The sequence below is a fragment of the Adiantum capillus-veneris genome, chromosome 12 (assembly GCF_014529385.1).
Source record: "Adiantum capillus-veneris isolate H3 chromosome 12, ASM1452938v2, whole genome shotgun sequence".
In the NCBI taxonomy this organism is placed as follows: Eukaryota; Viridiplantae; Streptophyta; class Polypodiopsida; order Polypodiales; family Pteridaceae; genus Adiantum; species Adiantum capillus-veneris.
The window spans coordinates 31,210,939-31,234,317 of record NC_140942.1 but is presented as its reverse complement, the minus strand read 5'-3'; the positions used below and the strand labels follow the sequence as shown (position 1 = coordinate 31,234,317).

At 49.0% G+C, this 23,379-nt stretch overlaps 1 protein-coding gene across 1 annotated transcript in view; it reads left to right on the top strand.

Moving 5' to 3' along the window:
* LOC147445516 (potassium transporter 5-like) overlaps positions 1-23,379 on the top strand; it is a 95,473-nt gene that overhangs the window by 20,259 nt on the left and 51,835 nt on the right. Inside the window, exons 3-6 of the mRNA XM_086526052.1 lie at positions 22,339-22,587; positions 22,708-22,758; positions 22,847-23,107; positions 23,189-23,241. Of these exons, the coding sequence (XP_086382178.1) occupies positions 22,339-22,587; positions 22,708-22,758; positions 22,847-23,107; positions 23,189-23,241 (614 nt within the window). The remainder of the gene's footprint in view (positions 1-22,338; positions 22,588-22,707; positions 22,759-22,846; positions 23,108-23,188; positions 23,242-23,379) is intronic.

The following is a 23,379-nucleotide window of genomic DNA, read 5'->3' as shown; positions in this document are numbered from 1 at the left end:
GCTTTTCATAGGCCAAGTGCCTTCAAATATGTGCTAAGGGCTCATTCTCTGGCATGCTTCCTGGAGAAGGTGCAGAGTCTGGAGTGTCAGCTTGTACTATGTTGATGCAATATAAAGAAATACCGAAAGGGGCACCAAGGTTTGGGGCCAATACTCTCTGGGGTGGAATTCACCACTCCGTGTCGCGTGTCGTCTCTCTCTCTCTCTCTCAGTTCAGTTGTTATTGAAGTGCTAAAAGTCTGTTCTTTTCTATTGGCACATGATGCCCTTCTTGTGACATCAGCTCCAATGGGCCGTGGTGGTATGTAAAAGAGCTAATGATAACCATAGCCTTCATGGAACCTAAAATGTAATCCATTGTGCTCTGCCCTTTCCTGCCACCTTGCCCCATCTTGCCTCCCTTGTGGAAGCAAGTATATCCTCCTAATTTCGGCTGACGAGACATCTTGTTGTAAATCAAGACGTGATGTGCTGATCCTAGTGCCAATAAATGTGACCCATATGGTGGAGTCACCCCCTCTATCCTCTAAGGTCCTCCCTAGCCCCACCTCCTATGCCTCTATGGTTTGTAATATGGGGGGATCCTCGAAGTCATACATCTAACCTTGTCGGCTTTGTGTGCGGGCATTGAAATTACCTACAAGTAGGATTTCTCCCAATGCCGCGTAGTGTAGTTGTCCTCTGATAGAACCGAGAAAGGTGACTGTGTCTGTGGTCCCTCCTTCTCTTCCTCCACCATTGAAACCGGTTTGTGGGAGAGGATTCGAGGGCCAATCTAGTATATCGGCAATTATTTGTATCCCATAAACCATGTATAAAGGATACTGATCTGGTAAGAGCTTCAATTTCTATCGGAGGGGCAGCTAGTTCCGCTCGGGTAATCGTGTGTGGTATGGAGGCCTTGGCTCTAATCATTCGGGAAATCATAGATACCAAAGGTCTCTCCATTGACTTCCAATTATCCTGATCCACAGATGGTCCCCAAATCTGGACCCCATAAAAGCATAGCCGAAGCCACCACAGTATCAAAGAGCCAAAGTTTTGTTCGTGGTTCCTGAAACTGCACTTGTGAACACATCCTCTCCAACCCTCCCAAGGCCGCAGAGGCTCTGGACAATCTAGCATCCGCTGCTTTCTTAAGAGTAAACTTCGGTCCTGTAAATACCACCCCAAGGTATGTGTATGCATCCGTGTACTCTATTGTAGCCTGGCCATATGCAAATGTAGGTGCGGATCTCGTAACCCACTGTGGTGTGGTGTTAAGCACCATAACTTTGGTTTTACCCAAATTTACCGACAGTCCGCTGTCCTCCGCGAATTTATGTAATGCATCTAACTGCCTCTACATTTCCTCTGGTGATTCTGCTATCAATACAATATCATCTGCATATAACAACAAAGGGATCCATGACCTTGCAAGTTGAGCACCTCTGTCACCCTCTCTATCAATGTAATCTGATACCTCATCTGTATACATACCAAATAAAGTAGGGGACAGTGGGCATCCCTGCTTTACTCCAACGGTGGAATGAACAATGTCGGAGTCCCCTTCTGGAGTACGTACATAGCCAGTTACTGACCCGTATAAGGCCATCATCCCCCAGATAATCTCTTTGGGGACCCCTAACTCTTGCATTCTGCGCATCAATCTGGCCCTTGGTACTGTATCAAAAGCTTTCCGAAAATCCACAAAGCAACAATACATCCTTCTTCCGCTTGCTCTTCCTTCCTCAATAATGGTTCTAAGCGTAAGAATATGATCTAAAGTGGAATAACCCCTCCTGAATCCAGCTTGTCCTGTTGCCCTTATGCCCTCATTCTCTGCCCACCTACTCAATTTTTGTTCTAGAATGAATGTGTACAGTCGGATCAATGTGTGTCCCACCATAATTGTACGGTAGTTTCCGGGTATCATAGGATCCCCTGACTTGAAAATAGGTATGATAGTAGATAATTTCCAAGATTCAGGTAGCCCTTCACACATAACCCGATTAAACAGACGAGCAAGGACTTCTGAAAGTAAATCCCTTGCATGGGTCAGATGTTCTGCTACTAGACCCTCATGATCATATGCTCTTCTTGTCTTCATCTTATCAATGGAGAGAGAGTAGTGTGTAGTGTGCAGGTCATCACTCCTAGCACCACACTGTACATAGAGAGGAAAGCAAGCACTCCATAACTCTTAACCTGTGACACGTTCTCAATGAAGCATCCCCCAGCATAAATCGAGCGCCCCCTCTTGTGTGCTTGACCTGTAATGCATCTGTGAACCAATAGATGCAAAAAGGAGAAAATTTCCATGGCTGCCAAAACCTGCGTATCGCTGAAAACGCTGCAAAACAGCCCTGTAAACACGCATCTGATGCCTTCCAATGCTGAAAATGAGCTCCTTGGACTTTGGTAAAGTCATGGGAAGCTCAAAAATGGAGAGAAATGACTGAAAATAAGCCTCCAAAACTGCTCCAAAAAGTCAGTTATGAGTTCTGTTCTCCCAAACTTGGTAAATTGGCCAAAAAGTGCCACTTGACACTCATACATGCAATTTCTCCGCATTGGGCTTCCTGCTTCAAAATCTCTCAACTGGTGCATCAGTTGACTTTGCAGTAGAGTAATAAAATGTTCCCCTTGTCATTCTGAAGCTAATGACGCGAACAGATTTCGTGGCCCAAAATAGCAGTCCCCTAAATTTTAGGAGATACTTCCTTTGGGCTCCCACTGGTCTTCTGACCATCTATTCCCATTGGGACCATATCCAAAAGTGCAATGTGGCCCAACTGTCGGATACTTTCCTTTGGTGATCCCACCTTGACTTTCTACCTTTATCGAGTTCACTTCCTAGTATTTGCCAACTCGCTAAGTGCGACGGGGGGACCTACATGACCTTGAACTGAGCCTAGACATCCTCTTACTATAAAAATTCCAGTGTCGACCAACTTCCCGTCTGCGGGTGAAATTACCGTTCACATTGGCCATACAATCCGACCATTTGCAACTTCAAAAGAGGGTCTCAAAAATTAAACAAAAATCATTGGAAAGAAACCAACAACTAAGGTTAGCAGTTGCCATGTCCTCGTGACAACCACTCTCTCCTCTTCATCCTCTGATGTCTCAACCTCCACTGTATGCTCGCTTCTACATGCTCTGCAAAAAGAGACCCCCACGGAGGGAAGTAGCATAGTGCAACATGGATGGCCCTATCTAGGGCTAGCTGTATCCTCACCCACATGACGCGGGCCTCTGTATCTCTGCTCACTACCGTGACCCTATCTTGTAGCTCTTTCCTCACTAGAAGAGCAATCCCTCTCGACCCTCGTGATGCTTCTTGCCTCCTGGTGGATCGCCTATATGTGGACTCCCAGTGGTAACCGTGAAGCGAACATGTGGTAAACCTCTCTCCGGACTCTCATGTGTCTCTGTCAGCATAATAATGTCCCTCCCCTCCATCACCTCCTCTAGCCTTCTTGGCTGAGTCCATAAGCATCCATCACAATTCTAATCCCAAAAAAAATCTCATGTAGTGCCTCCTCCTTCATGGTTTCCATGGTCTCATAGGCCGCGAACCCCTATGCGATGGGCTTGCCATTTACGAAGATCCGCCCATCCCTGTAAAATGCTTTTTTACCCTCCTTCCTTGCTTGTATGATTTTGAGCATGCAAAGCCTTCTATGCTCCACTTGAGTCTTGGTGAGGTCCTCATCAATGTATATGGCCTCGCCTCCCACCCCCCCGCCGCCAATCCTCTCAATGCAACCCACTTCTTCAAAAAGGCAATTTTGTCCATTAGGTCCTTGAATTGTAACATGAGTACCCTCTTTCGAGGGTCTTTCCCTACTCTCCATGCTTTGGTGAATGGGGTTGTTGTGTACCCTAGCTTGGCACACAACGCTCTCCCATCACTCTCCGATAATGCCCCATTCTCTCTCACCCGCACATTGAGCATGCAGGCTTCCCTCATCTTCTTGTCTTGAAGGGTAGCATGCATTCATAGCGTCTCCTCGTGTTGCTTCTCTTCTTTTACTTCCTTCTTTTTTTTTTTCCGAGAAAAAGATCCTTCTATTAGTTAATGAAAACTCCCCATAGGGCTACAACCACCTTTGCAAGAGAGGGCTACAACAAGCATGATGGGGAGACTCTCCCAATGAAAAAACAGCATATATACAATGGGGCTAAATCAAGAGATGGGAGGAGGGAAAAACCACACAGGTGGATAGTAGTGCCATCTGAGCACCCCCTGGACTATGGTGTAGAAAGGTCCAGGGCGCCAGAGTCGAAGAAACGCCTCGCGGCGCTCCCGCATGCGGTCAGAGCTGCCCTGTAGTCCCTCAAGCTGTCCTCTGAGAGTATGGATCAGCTCTAGCCAAAAGTCACGAACAGTCTCTGCTGGTGGAACAGGGCGAGCCTCAAAGATGCGGAAACAGCGGGCCCGCCAGATGAACCAGAGTGTCAGGCCACTGATGAGCTCCCAACACTCCTCTCTCTCACTGCACCACTCCAGTGGAGTAACCTCTGTAGCAGGCTGGACTGTAGGTCGCCCCCCGTGTATCACTATCATCCTGCTGGTGGAAGATAGCTCAAACTGAAGTGCCGGGCCCGTGAGGGTGGACCAAGCCACTGCCCCCCAAGTGTACTGGCGAGCCGAGGAGAGAGCAGGCATCAGCCGAAGAACTCGTAGCCACACCTGTTGGGCCGAGGGACAGTCCCAAAGACAGTGACACTGACTCTCCACCAAATGGTCACAAGCTGCACATGTGGCCGAGAGACCACTATGCACAAGCCAGCTCCCTACTGCTGTGGCTCTATGTGCGACCAGCCACTGAAACAAGGTGACTCGCCTCGGCTGTCTGGAGTCCCACAGCCTCTGCCAAAAAGCTGCTAGGAACTTGGCTGTGAGGCCCTCCTCCTGCCAATGACGTGCTGCAGCGGGGCGGGCCTCTCTCTGTGCTGCAAGTATATGACGTCCAAGCCGAACAGTGTACTGAAAGAAGGGGACTCCTGGGCGGTCTACAGAATAGAAGGGGTCCCTCCATAGCCACTCACCAGGATCCCACTGTACTCGTGCCAGTGGACAGCACTCCCAAGCCCATAGCCTCCAGTGTCTTGTCTCAAGAGCTGCTGGGTCAGGGTCCATGACGCAAGTCCTCCCACAGATGCCCAGAACTCAGATCCTCTGGAAACAGCATTCTGCTACCTGCGGGGCCTCTACTGCAACTTGCTGTAATCGTCCCCCACCCTGAAGCTGGAAGAACAAGGCTAGGACAGTCTCTGAGCAAGCCCTGACTGAAATGAGAACCTCCAGTCGTGTGAAGGCTCCCATCCACCGGGGTGCTACTGGCTCGAGAGGCGTGAGCCACTCAGCTCGAACTGACTCTGAGATGTCCTGACACATGCTCTGCACCCCTCTCATGCCCTGTAGCTGGACAGCCTGCACCTCCTCTGACTAACCTGTGAACTCTAGCCAGTCACCTAAAGAGCGCGTTGGACCAGCTGCCATGGGACCCCAAGAAACATGAGGCCGACTCCCAACCAAGTGGCCTCTCTGAGTGCTAACCATGGGGTTCCAGACGAGGGGCTGCCGTAGGCGCTCCTCCGTGCACGTCGGCTGTCTATGCTCTAGGCCACGCGGTAAGAGCTCCCAAGACCGAAGCAAACTCACAGCAAATCGGTCCTCTAGTCTCCTGCTCAAACCAACTCGGCGCAGCTCTGTAAAGATCCATCTCGTCGAAGGTTGCCAAGGGCCTCATGAGTGAGGCACCCTGGCACGAAGCCTCTGCAGCAAGAACTCCTTCCAGGGCTCCTCGCCTGGAAGAAGTCCTCTGACGACGAACTTCCCAAGAAGGGCTCTGCTCTGCTATGCTGGATCAATGATCCCAAGCCCTCCCTGAGAACAAGGAAGTGTGATGACCGACCAAGCCACCTTGGCTCGGGCAATCTGAGTGTCGCGACCTGACCAAAGGAAGTTCCTGATCAGCCTCTCTACCTGGCTGATTCAAGAACTCGAGAAGATCCAACAAGAAGTGATGTACCACTTAGTCGTCAACAACATCTGGTTGGCAACTACTTCTCTACCAGCCAGCGAAAGTCGTGCTGAGCTCCAATGTAACAGCTTTCTCCTGATGGGCAGGAGAAGAGGAGCAATTTGCTGCTCAGGGGACAAGTCCAAACCAACCTGACAACCCAAGTACCGAACTGCAGTCCCGGGAGGAATCCACCTGAAACCCTCTCCTGGCATCCAATTTTGCACAGGAGCACTGCCAACCGAGAAAGCCACTGTCTTTCTCCAGTTGATCAGTGCGCCCGATGCACAGCAGGTCTCCAAAGCCTGCTCACATCTATGTAAATTGGCCTCGTTGCCCTCTAAGTACAAGGCCGAGTCGTCGGCAAACTCAGCGTCCGGAAGCTCATCTCCCCGTATAGGGAGTGCTAAGCCCCTCAGACCAACCTGCTGTGACACCAAAAATCTGCTCATCGCCTCTGCATAGAACAGAAAGAGAAAGGGGGCAAGAGGATGAGCATGAAGCGCTCACCTCTACCTCCTGCCAAAAGCACCTGACTGTGAGCCTGTCTGTACAAAGCTGACACCCCTCTGATCCAAGCATCTGAGAAGCCCATCCTACGTTGCGTGCCCTCTAGAAAGTCCCAATCAACTTTGTCGTATGCCTTCTCAAAATCGAGAAGAAGAATCACAAGGTCCTCCCCACGGAGTCGTGGAAGGGCAGAAGCCTCCCAGAAGGTGAAGATGTTGTCAAGGATACTGCTTTCATTGACAAAACCTGTCTGAGTCCCATGTATAAGGCTCTCCAAAAGTGGCTGAATCCTCAAACTCAGAGGCTTAGCAAGAATTTTGCAGGCTGAGTTTAAGATGGTGATGGGGCGTCACTGTCGAATCTCATCCAAGGAGCCACCCTCCTTTGGAATGAGGTAAATTAGGCCCTCACTCATGCTATCCAGCATCACTCCTGTGTGCAGAATGTACTGAAAGGCACTACAAAGATCTGGGCCAAGCAGGTCCCAGTACTCCAAGAAGAAGCTGGGAGTCAGCCCATCCTCACCTGGACAGCTACCACGAGGGAGGGCCCTAAGAGCCGTGTGCAGCTCCTCAAGCTGAAGAGGTATCTCTAGCCTCTCGCGCATCTCCTCACTCACAAGACAAGGCATCTGTGCCCAAACCTGCTCCCTGCATGCATCCTGTCTCTCTGACTGGGGCTCAGCCGACAGTAACTCACGGTAAAAGTCAGTTGCAACTGCACGCATATCCTCGGGCTCACAAACAACTGACCCATCGGGTCTCCTCAACTGATTGACCTTGGCATGCGAGTGCCGAGGTCCCACCTGTCATGCTGTCACCCACCTGAGTCCACTGAGATGCCTGTCGGTGAAAGGCAAACTCATGGCGCCTCTCCTCTGTGCAAGCAAGCTCCTGTTGAACGTGCTGTAACTGCTCCTCCAACCATGGACTGTCTGGGTGCTGCTCCTGCATGCTCTGTAGTGAAGCAATGCCTCGTCTGAGTTGCTGCTCCTCCTCTCTCGCTGCAGCCCGTCGAGCCAGAGACTCCTGGAGAAAAAAGTGGCTAAGCTGAGCTAGGCCTAAGGCCACTCTGTCTGCAGGTAGAGCCTGGCTGTCCATGCCCTCTGTCTAGAGAGCCTCTATCCTCTCTCTGAGTGATGAGTCCAACAAGACCCGCTCTAGGATGCGAAGCATCGTGCTCCCACTCCTCTGCCTGTCTGCCACTCTGAGGATCACTGGTGCATGGTCCGAGAAGGATGTCCCTGCCAGGATGCCCACTGAGCCCCCCAAGTCACTGAAGTGATTACTAGTGTAGAAGCGATCTATCCGCGATAGATTCACTCCTCCCACTTTGCGGTCCGATCTAGAGAAGGCAAGACTCTCTGGAGGCCTCACAAAGCCAGAATGCTGCCATGTATTCGAGACCCTCAAAGTCATACACAACCTCTCCCAAGCTGCTAACTCGACTCCATGCACAGTAGTATGGCTGCCTCCGATCCTATCAGAACGGTCCTCCAACATGTTGAAGTCTCCTCCTACACACCAATGGTCAACCTGTGGCAAAGACTCAACAATCTGTGACCAAAACTCTGCACGAGCACTCGTCACATTGGGCGCATAGATGTTTAGGAAGCCCACAAGGCCTCCCTGAAGCTGCATAGTAATCCACTGAGCCCTGCCTGGCACAATAATCCCTCTGCCCACAATGGCCTGCTGCAATGAGTCTGCAATAGTCATACATACCCCACCCTGGATGCCTCCAGGTCCAAAAGCAGCTGACCAAAAGGTATCATAACGTCCATGCAAAATCTGACCACATCGCCGAATGCGGCTCTCAGACAAATGGTGCTCCTGAAGCATAAGGAGATCAATCTCTTCTTCCACAAGGCAACGCTGTAGCTCCTAATGCAATCGGCCCCGTTGTCGCTGAAACTGGGGTCCACCTAGTCCCTGCATGTTCCACAAGACGATCCTCATGGGGAGCAAGAGAGGACAGATGCTGCCGCAGCAGCAAGACGGGCTATCTTCGAGGCTGGCTTGGATGGGGAGTAATCCGCATCCGAGCGTCCTCTAGATTGGCGAGATTGCAGTGAGTGCCTGGCCCAAGCCCAAGCAGAGCGAGCCGTGCGTAAAGCAACCTCCTCTGTCCAGGAGTCCTCATGAATGCATACATAGCAAGGCAAACATTGCGTATCAGCAAAAAAGTACACCACAATGTGCCTACATCCTGCTGAGTCTGGGGGTGTCACCGCAAACTTGGCCAGTGGCCACAAAGTCTATAGCAAATCTGTAACTCCAAGTTCTCCCATGTGGCGAGAGAACTCGAGAACCTGTGTATGCAACCATCCCACCACTGAGTCGAGGGACCACTCTGTCTCGGTCCTACCACAGAGGGGGAAGGAGAAACCAAATGCTGAGTCCAAGGCCTCTGTTCCCCTAGCGGCGAGGAACAAAGCGTGGACCCTGAAGCAGGCTGCCTCGTGGTCTGCTGCGGAATCGCCGAGGAAGCGAGTGAACCTGTAGTCGAAGAAATTCCAGCGGCGTCGGAGGTCAATGCTCGTCAGACCACGAGGGATAGCTGCAAGAGAAGATGTCTGAATCTGCAGAGGGGGCCGCAAGAAGGGCTGACCCTCTCTCGCTAGGCGACTCGTGGCAAAGACTTTGCCAAGAGATCTCCTAGCCGTCGGCGAGGGACCAGTCTCGTGAGTCGACCGTGGTACTGGAGCAGGAGGAGGGGGAGAAGGAGCTAGGGGGGGGGGCGGAGGAGAAGAGAAGCGGGGTTGGGCGACAGAGACAGGGAGGCGAGGAGGGGAGTAGGTGGGAGCAGAGGGCGGGGGAGGGGATGAGGAGGAGGAGGGGAAATCTGAAGGTGGGGCGGCTGGCGAAGGTGAAGCTGAGGTGGAGGCTGGCGTAGGGGGCTCCTCGTACTCGAGAGGACCAAAGCGGTTTCCCGTGGGAACCCACTGCTGCTGAGTAGGCACCTGAGGGCCACTCTGAGTGCCAGGCTATCGCTGTGGCCCGTGGCGTTGACGGCCACAGGCCTGGTGCCACCCCTCCTCCGCTGGAGCCCCAGGCTCGGAGGGTGGCTCTGAATCTGTGCGCTGTGCCGCTGGCTGTGGCTGTGGCCCAGCCTTGGCAGGCTAGGGCTGAGGCTGAGGTGCAGGTCGTGGCCTCTTCCGTGGACAGGCCTTCGCTAGGTGGCCCATCTGTCTTCAAATGAAGCACTGGTTCGGAAGACCTGAGTACTCCACACTCTGTCTAAACCAACCCCCACTCACCCGAGGCAGAAGGATTACCTTCGGGAGCGTGTGGGTATCTCTGACCAAAACTCGAACTGAAGGGATGCCAGCCGCCTTGGCAGCTACTGATGCTGCCGTACGAGGTGTCTCTAGGACAGTCCCGATGGCGGAGCCAATCCTGGAGAGAAGTGGATGGTACTCCCTCCGTAAACCCGGAAAGCAGATTGAGATGGGGATGTCTGCCTCCACTACTAGCACATCCGAGGTCGGGTCAAAACCATGTCGCCACTGTCGAAAGTGGGCGCGTGATGCTCGGATGGCCAGTGGACTCATAGCTATGACCTTGGAGGCCATCTCGGATGTCTCGAACTCGATCTGGAAGTACCCCCGTCCGAGAATCTGGACATCCAAGATCTTGCCCATGTCTGCGAGAAGGCGGGCCTGGAGAGGGTCTCGCAGCTCTCCTCTGCTAGGACGGGTGCCGAGAACCTTGCAGATGACAGAAGTCGCCTGCAAGCGCTCTACCTCTACGGCAAGGCTCGCTTGCTCTGTCGGCGAAAGAGCAGGTCGAATGGTGGGCTCAGCGGGGTCGGGCGAGGGGGCTTCAGGTGAGTCCCTCTGTGGCGGAGCTGGAGCCTCCATCTGTGTCTACTGCTGAGTCGAAGAAGCGGACGGTGAAGAAAATTTGCAACTAAGCACGTCGAGCACTTGTCCGAGGAAGAAGTGTTGCCGAGCCAGGTGCACAAGACCTTCAGGAACGATGAGGACAGGGGGGGATAAAGCGGCGAGCGAGAGTTCAAAAGGCTGCGGGGGGGCCGGAGGGAGAAGCTGCCAAGGAAGGGGGGGCAGCGGCGGGCTTGGGGGCAGCTAGGGGCGCGGGCGGCGGGCAGTAGAGGGTGAGGGTGGCGGGCAGGGCTGGGCGAAGGAGGTAGCGCGAGGGCGAGGGGGCAGCGCTGGGGGGCTGGAGGCAGCGCGAGGGCGAGAGAGGAGAGAGAGGGGGGGGGGGGGGGGGGGGGGGTGAGGGGCAGCGATGGCGCAACGGGGGGGGGGGGGGGGGGGGGGGGGGGAGCGTGCAGCAGCAGTGAGCGGGGTTGAGTAGTGATGTCGAGGAAGCCCCTTCTTTTACTTCCTTCTTGATTTTGCTACGACCTACATTCACCCAACCCTCTTTAGTAGCCTCCATTTTGACCTCCTTGGAGAGAGAGCAGTGTGTAGTATGCAGGGCATCACTCCTGGCACCACACTGTACATCGAGGGAAAGGAAGCACTCCATAACTCTTAACCTGTGACACGTTCTCAATGAAGCATCCCCCCAGCATAAATCGAGCGCCCCCTCTTCTGCCCTTGACCTGTAATGCATCTGTGAACCAATAGATGCAAAAAGGGAAGATTTCCATGGCTGCCAAAACCTGTGTATCGCTGAAAACGCAGCAAAACAGCCCTGTAAACACGCATCTGATGCCTTTCAATGCTGAAAATGAGCTCCTTGGTCCTAGGTGAAGTCATGGGAAGCTCAAAAATGGAGAGAAATGGCTGAAAATCACAGTTATCAACCTCCAAAATTGCTCCAGAAAGTCAGTTACGAGTTCTCTTCTCCCAGACTTGGTAAATTGGCCAAAAAGTGCCACTTGGCGCTCATACATACATTTTCCCGCATTGGACTTCCTGCTTAAAAATCTCTCAATTGATGCATCAATTGACTTTGTAGCAGAGTAATAAAATGTTCCCCTGGTCATACCGAAGGTAATGACGCGAATACATTTCACGGCCCAAAATAGCAGTTCCCTAAATTTTAGGAGATGCTTAAGTTGGGCTTCCACTGGTCATCTGACCATCTATCCTCATTGGGACCGCATCCAAAAGTGCAATGTGGCCCAACTGTCGGATACTTTCTGTTGGTGATCCCACCTTGACTTTATGCCTTTATTGAGTTCACTTCCTAGCATCCACCAACTTGCTAACTGCGACGGGGGGACCTACATGATCTTGAACTGAGCCTAGACATCCTTTTACTTTATGAATTCCAGTGCCGACTAACTTCCTGTCTGCGGGTGAAACTACCGTTCACATTGGCCATACAATGTCCGACCATTTGCAACTTCAAAAAGAGGGTCTCAAAAATTAAGCAAAATTCATTGGAAAGAAACCAACAATTAAGGTTAGCAGTTGCCACATCCGAGAGAGAGAGAGAGAGAGAGAGAGAGAGAGAGAGAGAGAGAGAGAGAGAGAGAGAGAGAGAGAGAAATGAAATGAAATGAAATGAAATATTGTATTTACATCTTCAAAAGGCCAAAGTGACCTATGAGACCAAAAAGTTACAATGCGGTGTATCTGATACAAATTCAGATTAACAAAATAAATCAAACTAGGATAACAAAATATAAATACTGCGGGATCCTAAACTAAGCAGTACGCGAGAGAGAGAGAGAGAGAGAGAGAGAGAGAGAGAGAGAGAGAGAGAGAGAGAGAGAGAGAGAGAGAGAGAGAAAATGAAATGAAATGTTATATTAACGTCTTCAAAAGGCCAGAATGACCTATGAGACCAAACTGATACAAAAGTAGTGAATCTGTTACAATGTCTGGGTACCTTAGTACTAAAGTACTAAGTGTGAAAGTGTGAAAATAAATGTGAAAAACTAAATACAAAGTATTAAATAAACTTTTTAGGAGCATTCTGGGTGTCTGGTTAGAATGCTTCTAATCCTTTGTTGTAGTCTCCTCCGGTGAAGTGTGCTTCTACATCTCGGTCGTGGTCGTCTCGATTTCCTAAGCTCAATCACCCTGTCAATGAGGGTGCCTTTGGTATGAATGTGGGTACTCCTTTGTGCTGGCTGCTGGCCTCTTGCTTCTCCTTCCACTCTTGCTTCTCTCGATCTGAAGAAATCTGTGATCTGCCTCTAAGGCTGTAGTGCTCTTTGTCTTCTCATTAGATTATCCCTGTGCCGATGTAGTTCCAGTAGGTACAAGCCTAAGCATCTTTGATCTTGGTATTGCATGACTCTATCTAGAGGTCCAAAGCCTTTTTTAAATAGGAATGGAAACGTCCACGTATCTCATAGTATACGGTGCAATGGCATATGTAGTGTAATTCTGTCTCCGGCTCCATTCCGCATAACTTGCAAATTCTGCTCTTAGGTGGGATTCCCCTAAATCTGTCAAATTCAATTTCCAGCTGGTGTGAGGATGTACGAATCTGACCAATAGCACATCTCAAACCATGAGACAGGTGGGTATCCATGTAGCTCGGGCGAATCACAAATCCATCTTCAGATAGCTGTAGGAAGTTTTCTTTGTAGTCGGCCATCTTCTTGCCCAATTCTTGTGTAGGGTCTATCCATGTCCTCTTAGTATCCAACTGGATAAGATCCTGACGGATGATTTTATTAATCTCCGTTCGTGTAATTGCCAATGATGGAGCCTCAAGAGAGTATTGGAAGGGGGGTAATCTTTCCATACTGAACCCGTGTCTCTTAAACCACGAGGACAGTTGCGCATACCAGCATGATGTATCCCCTTTCATTGCTAATTGTCGAGAGGATTCGAGGGCCAGTCTAGTATATCGGCAATTATTATATCCACAAATCATGTATAAAGGACACTGATCTGGTAAGAGCTTCAATTTCTATCGGAGGGGCAGCTAGTTCCGCTCGGATAATCGCGTGTGGTACGGAGGCCTTGGCTCTAATCATTCGGGAAATCATAGATACCAAAGGTCTCTCCATTGACTTCCAATTATCCTGATCCACAGATGGTCCCCAAATGTGGACCCCATAAAGCATAGCCGAAGCCACCACAGTATCAAAGAGCCAAAGTTTTGTTCGTGGTTCCTGAAACTGCACTTGTGAACACATCCTCTCCAACCGTCCCAAGGCCGCAGAGGCTCTGGGCAATCTAGCATCCGCTGCTTTCTTAAGAGTAAACTTCGGTCCTGCAAATACCACACCAAGGTATGTGTATGCATGTGTGTACTCTAGTGTATCCTGGCCATATGCAAATGTAGGTGCCGATCTCCTAACCCACTGCGGTGTGGTGTTAAACACCATAAGTTTGGTTTTACCCAAGTTTACCGACAATCCATTGTCCTCCGCGAATTTATGTAATGCACCTAGCTGCCTCTGCATTCCATCTGGTGATTTTGCTATCAATACAATATCATCAGCATACAACAACAAAGGGATCCATGACCTTGCAAGTTGAGCACCTCTGTCACCCTCTCTATCAATGTATTCTGATACCTCATCTATGTACATACCAAATAAAGTAGGGGACAGTGGGCATCCCTGCTTTACTCCAACGGTGGAATGAACAATGTCGGGATCCCCTTCTGGAGTACGTACATAACCAGTTACTGACCCGTATAAGGCCATGATCCCCCAAATAATCTCTTTGGGGACCCCTAACTCTTGCATCCTGCGCATCAATCTGGCCCTTGGTACTGTATCAAAAGCTTTCCGAAAATCCACAAAGCAACAATACATCCTTCTCCCGCTTGCTCTTCCTTCCTCAATAATGGCTCTGAGTGTAAGAATATGATCTAAATTGGAATAACCCCTCCTGAATCCAGCTTGTCGTGTTGCCCTTATGCCCTCATTCTCTGCCCATCTACTCAATTTTTGTTCAAGAATGGATGCGTATAGTCGGGTCAATGTGTGACCTACCATAATGGTACGGTAGTTCCCGGGTATCATAGGATCCCCTGACTTGAAAATAGGTACGATAGTAGATAATTTCCAAGATTCAGGTAATCCTTCACACATGACCCGATTAAACAGACGGGCAAGGACTTCTGAAAGTAGATCCCTGGCATGGATCAGATGTTCTGCTACTAAACCATCATGATCATATGCTCTTCTTGTCTTCATCTTATCAATGGCGTTTTTCACCATTTCCGTAGTAAAGAAAGTACTAGTAGCAGGGCATGGCTCTAGCGGATCTGGTAATGGAGGCTATCCAAATACCATATATAATGATGTTACATATTGACCCCAAATCTCAGGAGAAGTAATCGTCGGAGGCGGTGAGTGCTCGTGAAATAAGCGCCAGGCCTCATGTGAGTCCTGACTCAAGAAGAGCTGATATAAATCCTTCTCCAGTTTGGCTAAAAATGCCCTTTTCTTGCGACGTACTATTCGCCGAAGAGAAATCCGAGACTGCTTATATGTGATGATCCCAAGTGTAAGCTCTTTTTGGACCTGGGTTCTCGTCTCTCTGCATTCCTCGTCATACCAACTGTTTTGAGGCATGTTCCCAGATCCTCTCTTCTGATCAGGTTGAGTATGTGGGTATGCCTCTTGTGCTGCTCCATGTAGTATCTCTGTTAACTGAGAAGTAATCTCCTCTACAGTATATACTGGCTCGGCTGCCCACATCCTATGATAGATCTTTTCCACATAGATTGAATCAGTCTCTGGCGTGAAAGTATATCTTGTGTGTGTCTTCTTCCTTTGTACTTGAGAGGCATTGTATTGGAAGGAGATTGATAAGGTCAAGAGAGCATGATCCACTGCAATCCCAACCGGTCTGGGTCCCACCTTAAAGTCCTCGATACTAGAAATAAAGCTTGGTGAAGTCATGACATAATCCACTGTACTGGCCCCATGCCTGTGCGGGAAGCATGTGAATCCCCCAGATAAAGGGAAATTCTCTAGACCATTGAGTATGGCCAAACCATGTATAGTTGCCATCTCCATGAGATGTCTCCCATATTCAGTGTGTACTTTATCCTGTGAGTTTCTAGTAAGCCCCCTCTGTGATAAATCCACTTCTATGAGCATTTCCTCAGAAGTATCATAGAATACTGCTTGAGAGTTGGCCGTTCTGGTATTAAAGTCTCCTAAGAGAACGATTTCTCCATCTCTAGAGAACTCCCATATGTTATTATTTAATATGGAGAAAGGGGACTGTCCTTAAGGTGAGGAGTAGACTGATGTACTTGGAGGGAAGTAGCATATAGCGATATATAGAAATCTACCTGTCTCAGCTCTCATTCTCACCCACATATACCTGGCTTGCTCATCTTTCCTGATAATCTATAGTAGTGGTTTCAGCTCCTCTTTAAATAAGACTACTACTCCTCCTGAACCCCGGCTACCCCGTAGAGATCTCTTGTCTGGTCAACCAGCTGTTTCCCATAAATAACCCTTCACATGTGGCATAAGCTGTCCCGGTATCTGGTGTGTCTCTGAGTAGAAAACTATGTCTCTGTCCCTAAAGCTGTCTTCAAAGGCACCTACATCTAGCCTATATGATCCATAACAATTCCACGCCGCTATCCGGAGCGTCGCCCCATAGGTCTCGCACCGTCATGATGAGCGCTTTTCCAGAACCACTACTTTCCCTCCTCTATAAAAGGCGATTTTCCCCTTTTCTCTTGCTGCCCTGATCTCTGGCATCAACTCTTGCATGTGTGCCACTTGTGCCAATGTAAGGTTATCTCCTAGGAAAATACCGGTTTTCTTAAGAGTTGGCCTCTTCTTTAGAAATTCTTTCCTTATTTCTATATTCGGGAAGCGGAGAATAAGTGCCCTATCCTTTACGTTTCCCTTCTCATCGATTCCTTTCTTGCCCACTCTCCATGCACTTGTGTGAGTAGGCTCTGTGATGCCCATGCATTGTAGAAGTTCCTTCACTTCTTCATCTACATTCTCTTTGTCTTTAACTCCTGTGACCCGCACATGCAGAGCCCGATTCTTCCTTTTCTGCTCTTCCTCAATGGTCATATTAATAATGGTGGAGGTAGGTGTGGTCTCGGGCATCTGGGCCTTCCCTTTCTTGGCATCCTCAATCCATTTCTCTGCTTCATCAACCTTTTCTTGTGTCTTAAAAAGACGTTCCGCCCATGAAGATGCCGTTTTCGATTTCTGTTCATCTCCTTCCCGTAGAGCTTTCATATGATCCTTCATGTCCTCGAGCTCATTCAGCACCGAAGGTTGGTCGTCTCCCTTCTCTTTAGTTGCAGATTTGCAAGCCGCAAGTTCTCCTTTTAGCTCCTCGATATTGCATCTTTTTCCCCCATGCGCTTTTCCATATTTGTTCTCCATGCTTCAAAACTTGCTACTGCCTCATCGAGTTTCTTTTGCATAACGTATTCTGTTACATTTACTTCGGCCTTGATTAGGTTTTGTAATTCCGTTTTCAAGATCTGAATCTCCTCATTCAGTATCCCCCGGATCTCTCTCCTTAGTTCTCTCATCATGTCTCAATACATGGAGTTCCTGTAGCTCTCAGCGCTCGCGTGCATTTCCTTCCTGATGTCATCCCTCATATAGTTTAGCTCTGATTTGAGCATCACCTGGACCTTCTCCATCATTAGCTCATCATGTATCCTAGAGGTTTTCCCAATTCGTAAGGATCCTGGTGATAGTACAGTATCTCTGTTTCTCCGTTTCAATGTAGCTGTTGTTTTTTTTGGGGTGGTGTAGCTATCTACACCCGGCCCCTCCCCTTCGGTAGGCGGATCCATCGAACCCGAGCCACAAATGTGGGGTAGGGTACTAGGGTACTAGGGTGAGGGACTGAGAATAGGGCAAAAATTATAAGTTTAACTTAAAAACTTAAAAGTCTTTAAACTTTAACGTAGGAGGTATGAGGACTTTCTACGCGTAGATAAATGCAAAAAGGGGTGCCGGGGCGCACGTAGGACAGGACTTTCTACGCGTAGAGGAGCTTGCAGAGAGAGTGTGTGTACGTACGATCAGAGCGGGAGAGCTTTGTGTGCGCGCGCGATCAGAGTTTCATGACAATGAGTGCGGGCCTGCTCGCTGCCCTTAGAGCCCACGCTCTGCTGCCCTTGGTGCCATGAGACCTGAGCACAGCAGCCCTGAAACCTGCGCACGCTATTGCTGCATGTTGAGGCTGAGGCCTACGCGCTGGTGCTGAAGCTGAGAGTTTACGCGCGAGAGAGAGAGCAGGCCTACGCGCAGAGCCCTGTTGGGGCTGAGAGAGAGAGAGAGAGAGAGAGAGAGAGAGAGAGAGAGAGAGAGAGAGAGAGAGATAGATATTAACATCTCGAAAGAGCCAAAATGGCCCATGAGACAAGAAACTATACATCTGGTAATACATCTCTCGTCTACTGAAACAGAAAAAAGATCTACTCAACATCATAGTGATGTTTGAGTCTACAAAGCTAAAACTGAGAATATGTACAAATACATGACTGATCCCATCCAAATCTGACCATCAAATTCTATCTCCCTGTCCTCTATCCCAGGATATCCCAGATAGGTAGATCTAGTATAGAGAGGCCGCTGAAAGGTGGCACTCGTCTCCGATGTCGAGCGATGATGCCTCTGATTTGGTGCAAATGGAGGGGTCTGGGTCGAGGCCTGGGTGGTCGAGGACGGCGAGTACGACCCTGTGCAGTGGCCTGATCAAGACGGACTCCTCTAGGCCTCGATGGACGTGGTCCTGGGGGTGTGGTTGTATCCATAGACGGAGTCTGTGTCCCAAGGTCCTCTCCCTCTCTACTGAAGAAGTCACGCATAGTGCGTTGTCGATCTGTTGGTGGAGAACTGTCTTGTAATAGTTTGTCCCTGTGCCTCCTCAGCTCTAGTAAAAAGAGTCCGAGGCATCTCTGGTCCTCATAATCCATCACCCGACGTAATGGTCCAAAGCCCTCTCTGAAAAGGCAGTGGTATCTCCCCCTGATCTCGTAATAGACCGTGCAACGGCAAATGTAATGCTCCTCAGATTCCACCTCTTGGTGGCATAGCTGACATGTCCTATCTGTCCGGGCCATCTGCATGTATCTGCCTGTCTCGATGCGTAGTTGATGGGAGGAGGTATGAATCTGTCCAATGGCACTGCGCAACCCATGTGAGAGATGTACATCCATGTATGCTGGCCGAATCACAAAACCCTCCAACGAAACATGCAAGAAGTGGTCCCTGTAATGGGCCATCTTCGTGCCTAATGGCTCTGGAGGTCGTTGCCAGGTCCTTTCTGTCTCCAGCTGCACAATATCTGATCTGATCACCCGGTTACGCTCAGTGCGCGTAAGCTGGAGGTGCGGGCAGTCCAAGCTATACTAGAAGGGTGGAAGTGCATCCATCTGTAGTCCATGTCTCCCAAACCATGTCTGCATCTGTGCATACCAACAATCATGAACCCCATCTTCTGTTAACTGTCTGGAGGAATCTAGTGCCAATCTCGAATATCTCTATGGGGGGAGCTCCCATATGCGATGTAGGCCTGTCACACTCTGAAATATGGCCTCTGTCACTATGGAGGATGCTGCCATCTCAGCTCTGACAATAGCATGTGGTATTGATGCCTTGCACCGGATCATCTGTGCAATCATCGTAACTAGTGGTCTCTCCATACGCCTCCACTCCTCTGTACTGAGGCTAGGCCCCCACACCATGGATCCATACAACAATGCTGGGGTGACCAACGAATCGAAAAACCAAAGCTTCGTGCGCGGCTCCTGAAACTGTACATAAGCACACTGCCTCTCAAGCCTCCCCAAAGCTGCGAAGCCCCTGTCCAACCTAGCATCTGTTGCTTGCTTCAATGAGAAGCGCAGGCCTGTAAAAGTCACTCCTAAGTATAAATAAGACCGTACCTGCTCCACCATCTCCCCTCTAAATGTGAACTGATGCTCTGCTCGAGTGACCCATGCCTGTGTGGTGTTGAACACCATAACCTTGGTTTTCCCAAGGTTCACTGTCAAGTCCCTATCTGCACAAAATCTCTGGAGAGCATCCAACTGTCTCTGTAGCCCCTCTGGAGAGTCCAAAATCAATACCACATCGTCTGCTTACAAAAGAAGTGGTATCATCACCCCTGTCAGGTTGGATCCTGCATCACCATATGTATCCACATACTCTGAGAGCTCATTGATGTAAATCCCAAAGAGAGTGGGAGACAGTGGGCATCCCTGTTTCACCCCAATGGTACTTTCAGTAGCATCTGAAAGTCCACCTGGGGCCCTCACCCTCCCAGTCACCGACTCATACAATGCATAAATCCCCCATCGGATAGCCTCTGGAACTCCTATATCCTGTAGCCTCTGCATCAAACGAAATCTCGGGACAGAATCAAATGCCTTGCGGAAGTCCACAAAGCAACAATATAGTCTCCTCCTGTCTCCCTCTGCCCGCCGCTCCTCTATCAATACCCGAAGAGTCAGTATGTGATCCATTGTGGAGAACCCTCGCCGAAAACCAGCCTGTCCTCTAGCTCTGTGGCCATGTCTCTCTGTCCAGACACTGAGCTCTCTCTCTACGATAGACCCATAAATCTTGGCCAGATAATGCCCAATCATAATGGTCCTATAGTTGCCCTGTACCATCGGATCCCCACTATTGAAAAGTGGGACTATGGTATTGGCCATCCAACTGGCTGGAAAGCCCTCACAAAACGCCTTGTTAAACATGTGTGCCAAAAGGGGGGACCAGTTCCCTACATGCATAGATGAAGTGCTCACCCACTAGCCCATCCTGATCTTGGGCTCTCCCATGCTGTAATCTGCTGATGGCCTCTGCTACCATATGCACAGTAAAGAAGTCGCTCATGTGCGGTCTAATGTCCCCTGGCTGTGGAATGGGGGGCTGTCCTGGGATATCATATAGTGCCTCTGCATACGCTCTCCATGCCTCTGGGGTTGTAATGGGGGTACCCGGATGTCTCTCCTGAAACATCCTCCATGCTCTCTTGCTGTCCTGACTCAAGAACAACTGGTATATCTCGTCTTCCAGGCGTATCAGGTAGGCCCTCTTCTTCCGCCGAATAAGACGGCGGAAGATCGTCTGTGCATGCTTATGGCTACATGCCCCACAAGCCTCCTCTCTCTGAAGCCTCTTCCGGGTCTCCCGACACTCATCATCATACCAACTGTTGCACGGAGCAGTGCAACGCGGAGGGGCTGCTGATGCCATTGTACATGGGAAGGCCAATCCCGCTGATGCATGTAACACATGTGCCATACCCTGGGTGAGCTCATCCAATGTGCGATGCGGATCAAATACATACAGCCTATCCGACACCGTGGCCCCATAGATGTCAATAGTCGCTGTAGTAAACTGATAATGTGGATGTCTAGGGGATGGGTCTCCCTGTAGCTCTGCATCTCCACCACCCATCAATGTGAAGCTCAAATATGCATGATCTGCTGCCAAAGCCAGGGGACGCCCTGAAATAGTAAAATCTCTGATGTCCGGAATCAGTGCATGTGATCCCATCAAGTAGTCTACCGTACTCAAACCCCCTTTGGGGGGAGAGAGAGAGAGAGAGAGAGAGAGAGAGAGAGAGAGAGAGAGAGAGAGATGAAATGTTATATTAACATCTTCAAAAGGCCAAAATGACCTATGAGACCAATCTGTTACAAAATAGTGAATCTGATACCATGTTTGGGTACAAAAGAACTAGAACAAAATTACTACTACTACTACTAGAATCCATCCTCATCTACACTCTGGATGTCGAGAGAGTATGGCTCGGATCCTCTGCTGTAGTCTCCGTCGATGCTATGTAGACCCTCTCCTCAATCATGGCCGTCTGGATCTCCGTAGCTCCAGTGCTCGGTCAATGAGAATGCCTGTAGTGGTCGAATGAGTGTGGGCCGAGCTCTACAGTGATGGCTGCTCCTCTGGCTGTCCCATATCTAGTGAAAAGAAATCTGTAATCTGTCTCTGGGACTGTCTCTCTCTAGCTCTCCCCAAAAAAGCATCTCTATATCTGTGTAGCTCAAGTAGATATAGCCCAAGACATCTCTGATCCTCATAACTGATGACCCTAGAAAAAGGACCGAAACCCTCTCTGAATAAGCAGTGGAAACGGCCTCGTATCTCATAGTACACTGTGCAATGACATATGTAATGTAGCTCTGTCTCTGGCTCTAGCTGGCATTAAATGTTATGCTAACGTCTTCAAAGGGCCAAAATGATCCATGAGACCAAAAGGTTACATCCATGTGTGACTCTAGTACGATGTTTGGGGAACATAAAAATAAAATAAATGAGGGTAACTAGAGTGGGTAGGTATGTAAGCCTACCCTACATCCTCATCATCATCATCAACATCGTTATCATCAACATCACTTTACACATTATATGTCACACATCTTCGGAACTTGCTGCAGTGTGTGTGAGTGGAGCTCAAGACTTGCTTTCGTGTGTGTGTGTGTGTGTGTAAATGTCTGCGTGTGAAGTTTTCGTTTGCTTTCAGGGGTCTTGATTTGTTTTACTGGCTTGTTTTTCCCTTTTGGTTTATCTTTAAAGTTTAGATACTTCTAGCAAAGTCAAGCGTATATTGTGAGTAGCTATGCTATATCTTATCCATGGTGCATGTATATTGGGAAACTTATCTTTCTTAGTAATTGTACATAATTTGAGTTCATAAAGTAATGTAAAATAATTCTCTGGTTTCCATCCTAATACAGTTTTATCAAAATTGTGTAAGTTCAGATATTTCTAGCAATGCCAAGCATATATTGTGCATCTCTATACTATATATCTTTTAGGTACCTGTCAAGCAGCTGTAACTCCGCTTTTACATGTGTTGAATATTATGGCATGAGAAGAAATCGACCCTTGATCAAATATATCCATTACTTCCCACCATGTCTACTCTTGAGTAAACGATGTTGCATTGCAGGTGGAACTTTTGCTCTCTATTCATTGATCTGTCGCTATGCAAGAGTAAGCCGATTTCAAAATGAGCAAGCCGAGGATCTAGAACTATCTGGTTACAAGTTGCAGAGTCCCGATAAAGCAATGAGAAGAGGAGCTAAGATCAAGGAGGTACTAGAAGGCATTCCCTTTGCAAAAAGGATCTTGCTACTTTTGACATTGCTTGGTACTAGTGCAGTCATGGGAGATGGTGTACTTACACCAGTTATTTCTGGTATGATCAAATGCGATCTCTCACATATACACATGTGCAGTCTTTAATTACATATGGAATGTCAATCACCATTTCATTCTTACATGTCATAATTACCCAAACACCTTTCTGTACTTGCAGTTATCTCGGCGATAGATGGAATTCAGACAAAGAAGCCGAGTTTGACAAATGGTAAAGGCCTCCAGAATTTTGAACCATTAAATTTATATTTTGACTGCTTTGAACACTGATTGATACTTTGATTAATGGCATGGTGCAGATCATATTGTTCTTATCTCCATTGCCATTCTAGTAATCCTTTTTGGTCTTCAACGCTGTGGAACTGAGAAGGTGGCTTTCTTATTTGCCCCTTGCGTCTTTGTCTGGTTTGTCTTTATCTGCGGCATTGGCATCTTCAACATCTTCAAGCATGATGTGGGTATCTTGCGAGCATTCAACCCCTATTATATAATCGATTACGTCCGAAGAAATGGAAAGCAAGGATGGATCTCACTAGGTGGCATTGTTCTCGCTATCACAGGTCTGACCTTTGCTGCCTAAAGTCCCCCTTAAAGAGTTGTCTCTCTAGATCTAAGCAGGCTCAGTATGTGTGAAACTGCAGGCACAGAAGCAATGTGTGCTGATTTGGGACATTTCTCCGTTCCCTCTGTTCGGGTAATTTACTACATTCTTGCACACTATGTTTCCCTTTAATGGGTTTTTTCTGAACTCAAAACACTGGACTATAAAATTTGTTTGACTAAGACTTAGCTATCAATGCTTAACCAACAAAGCTCAACAATGATCACAAGA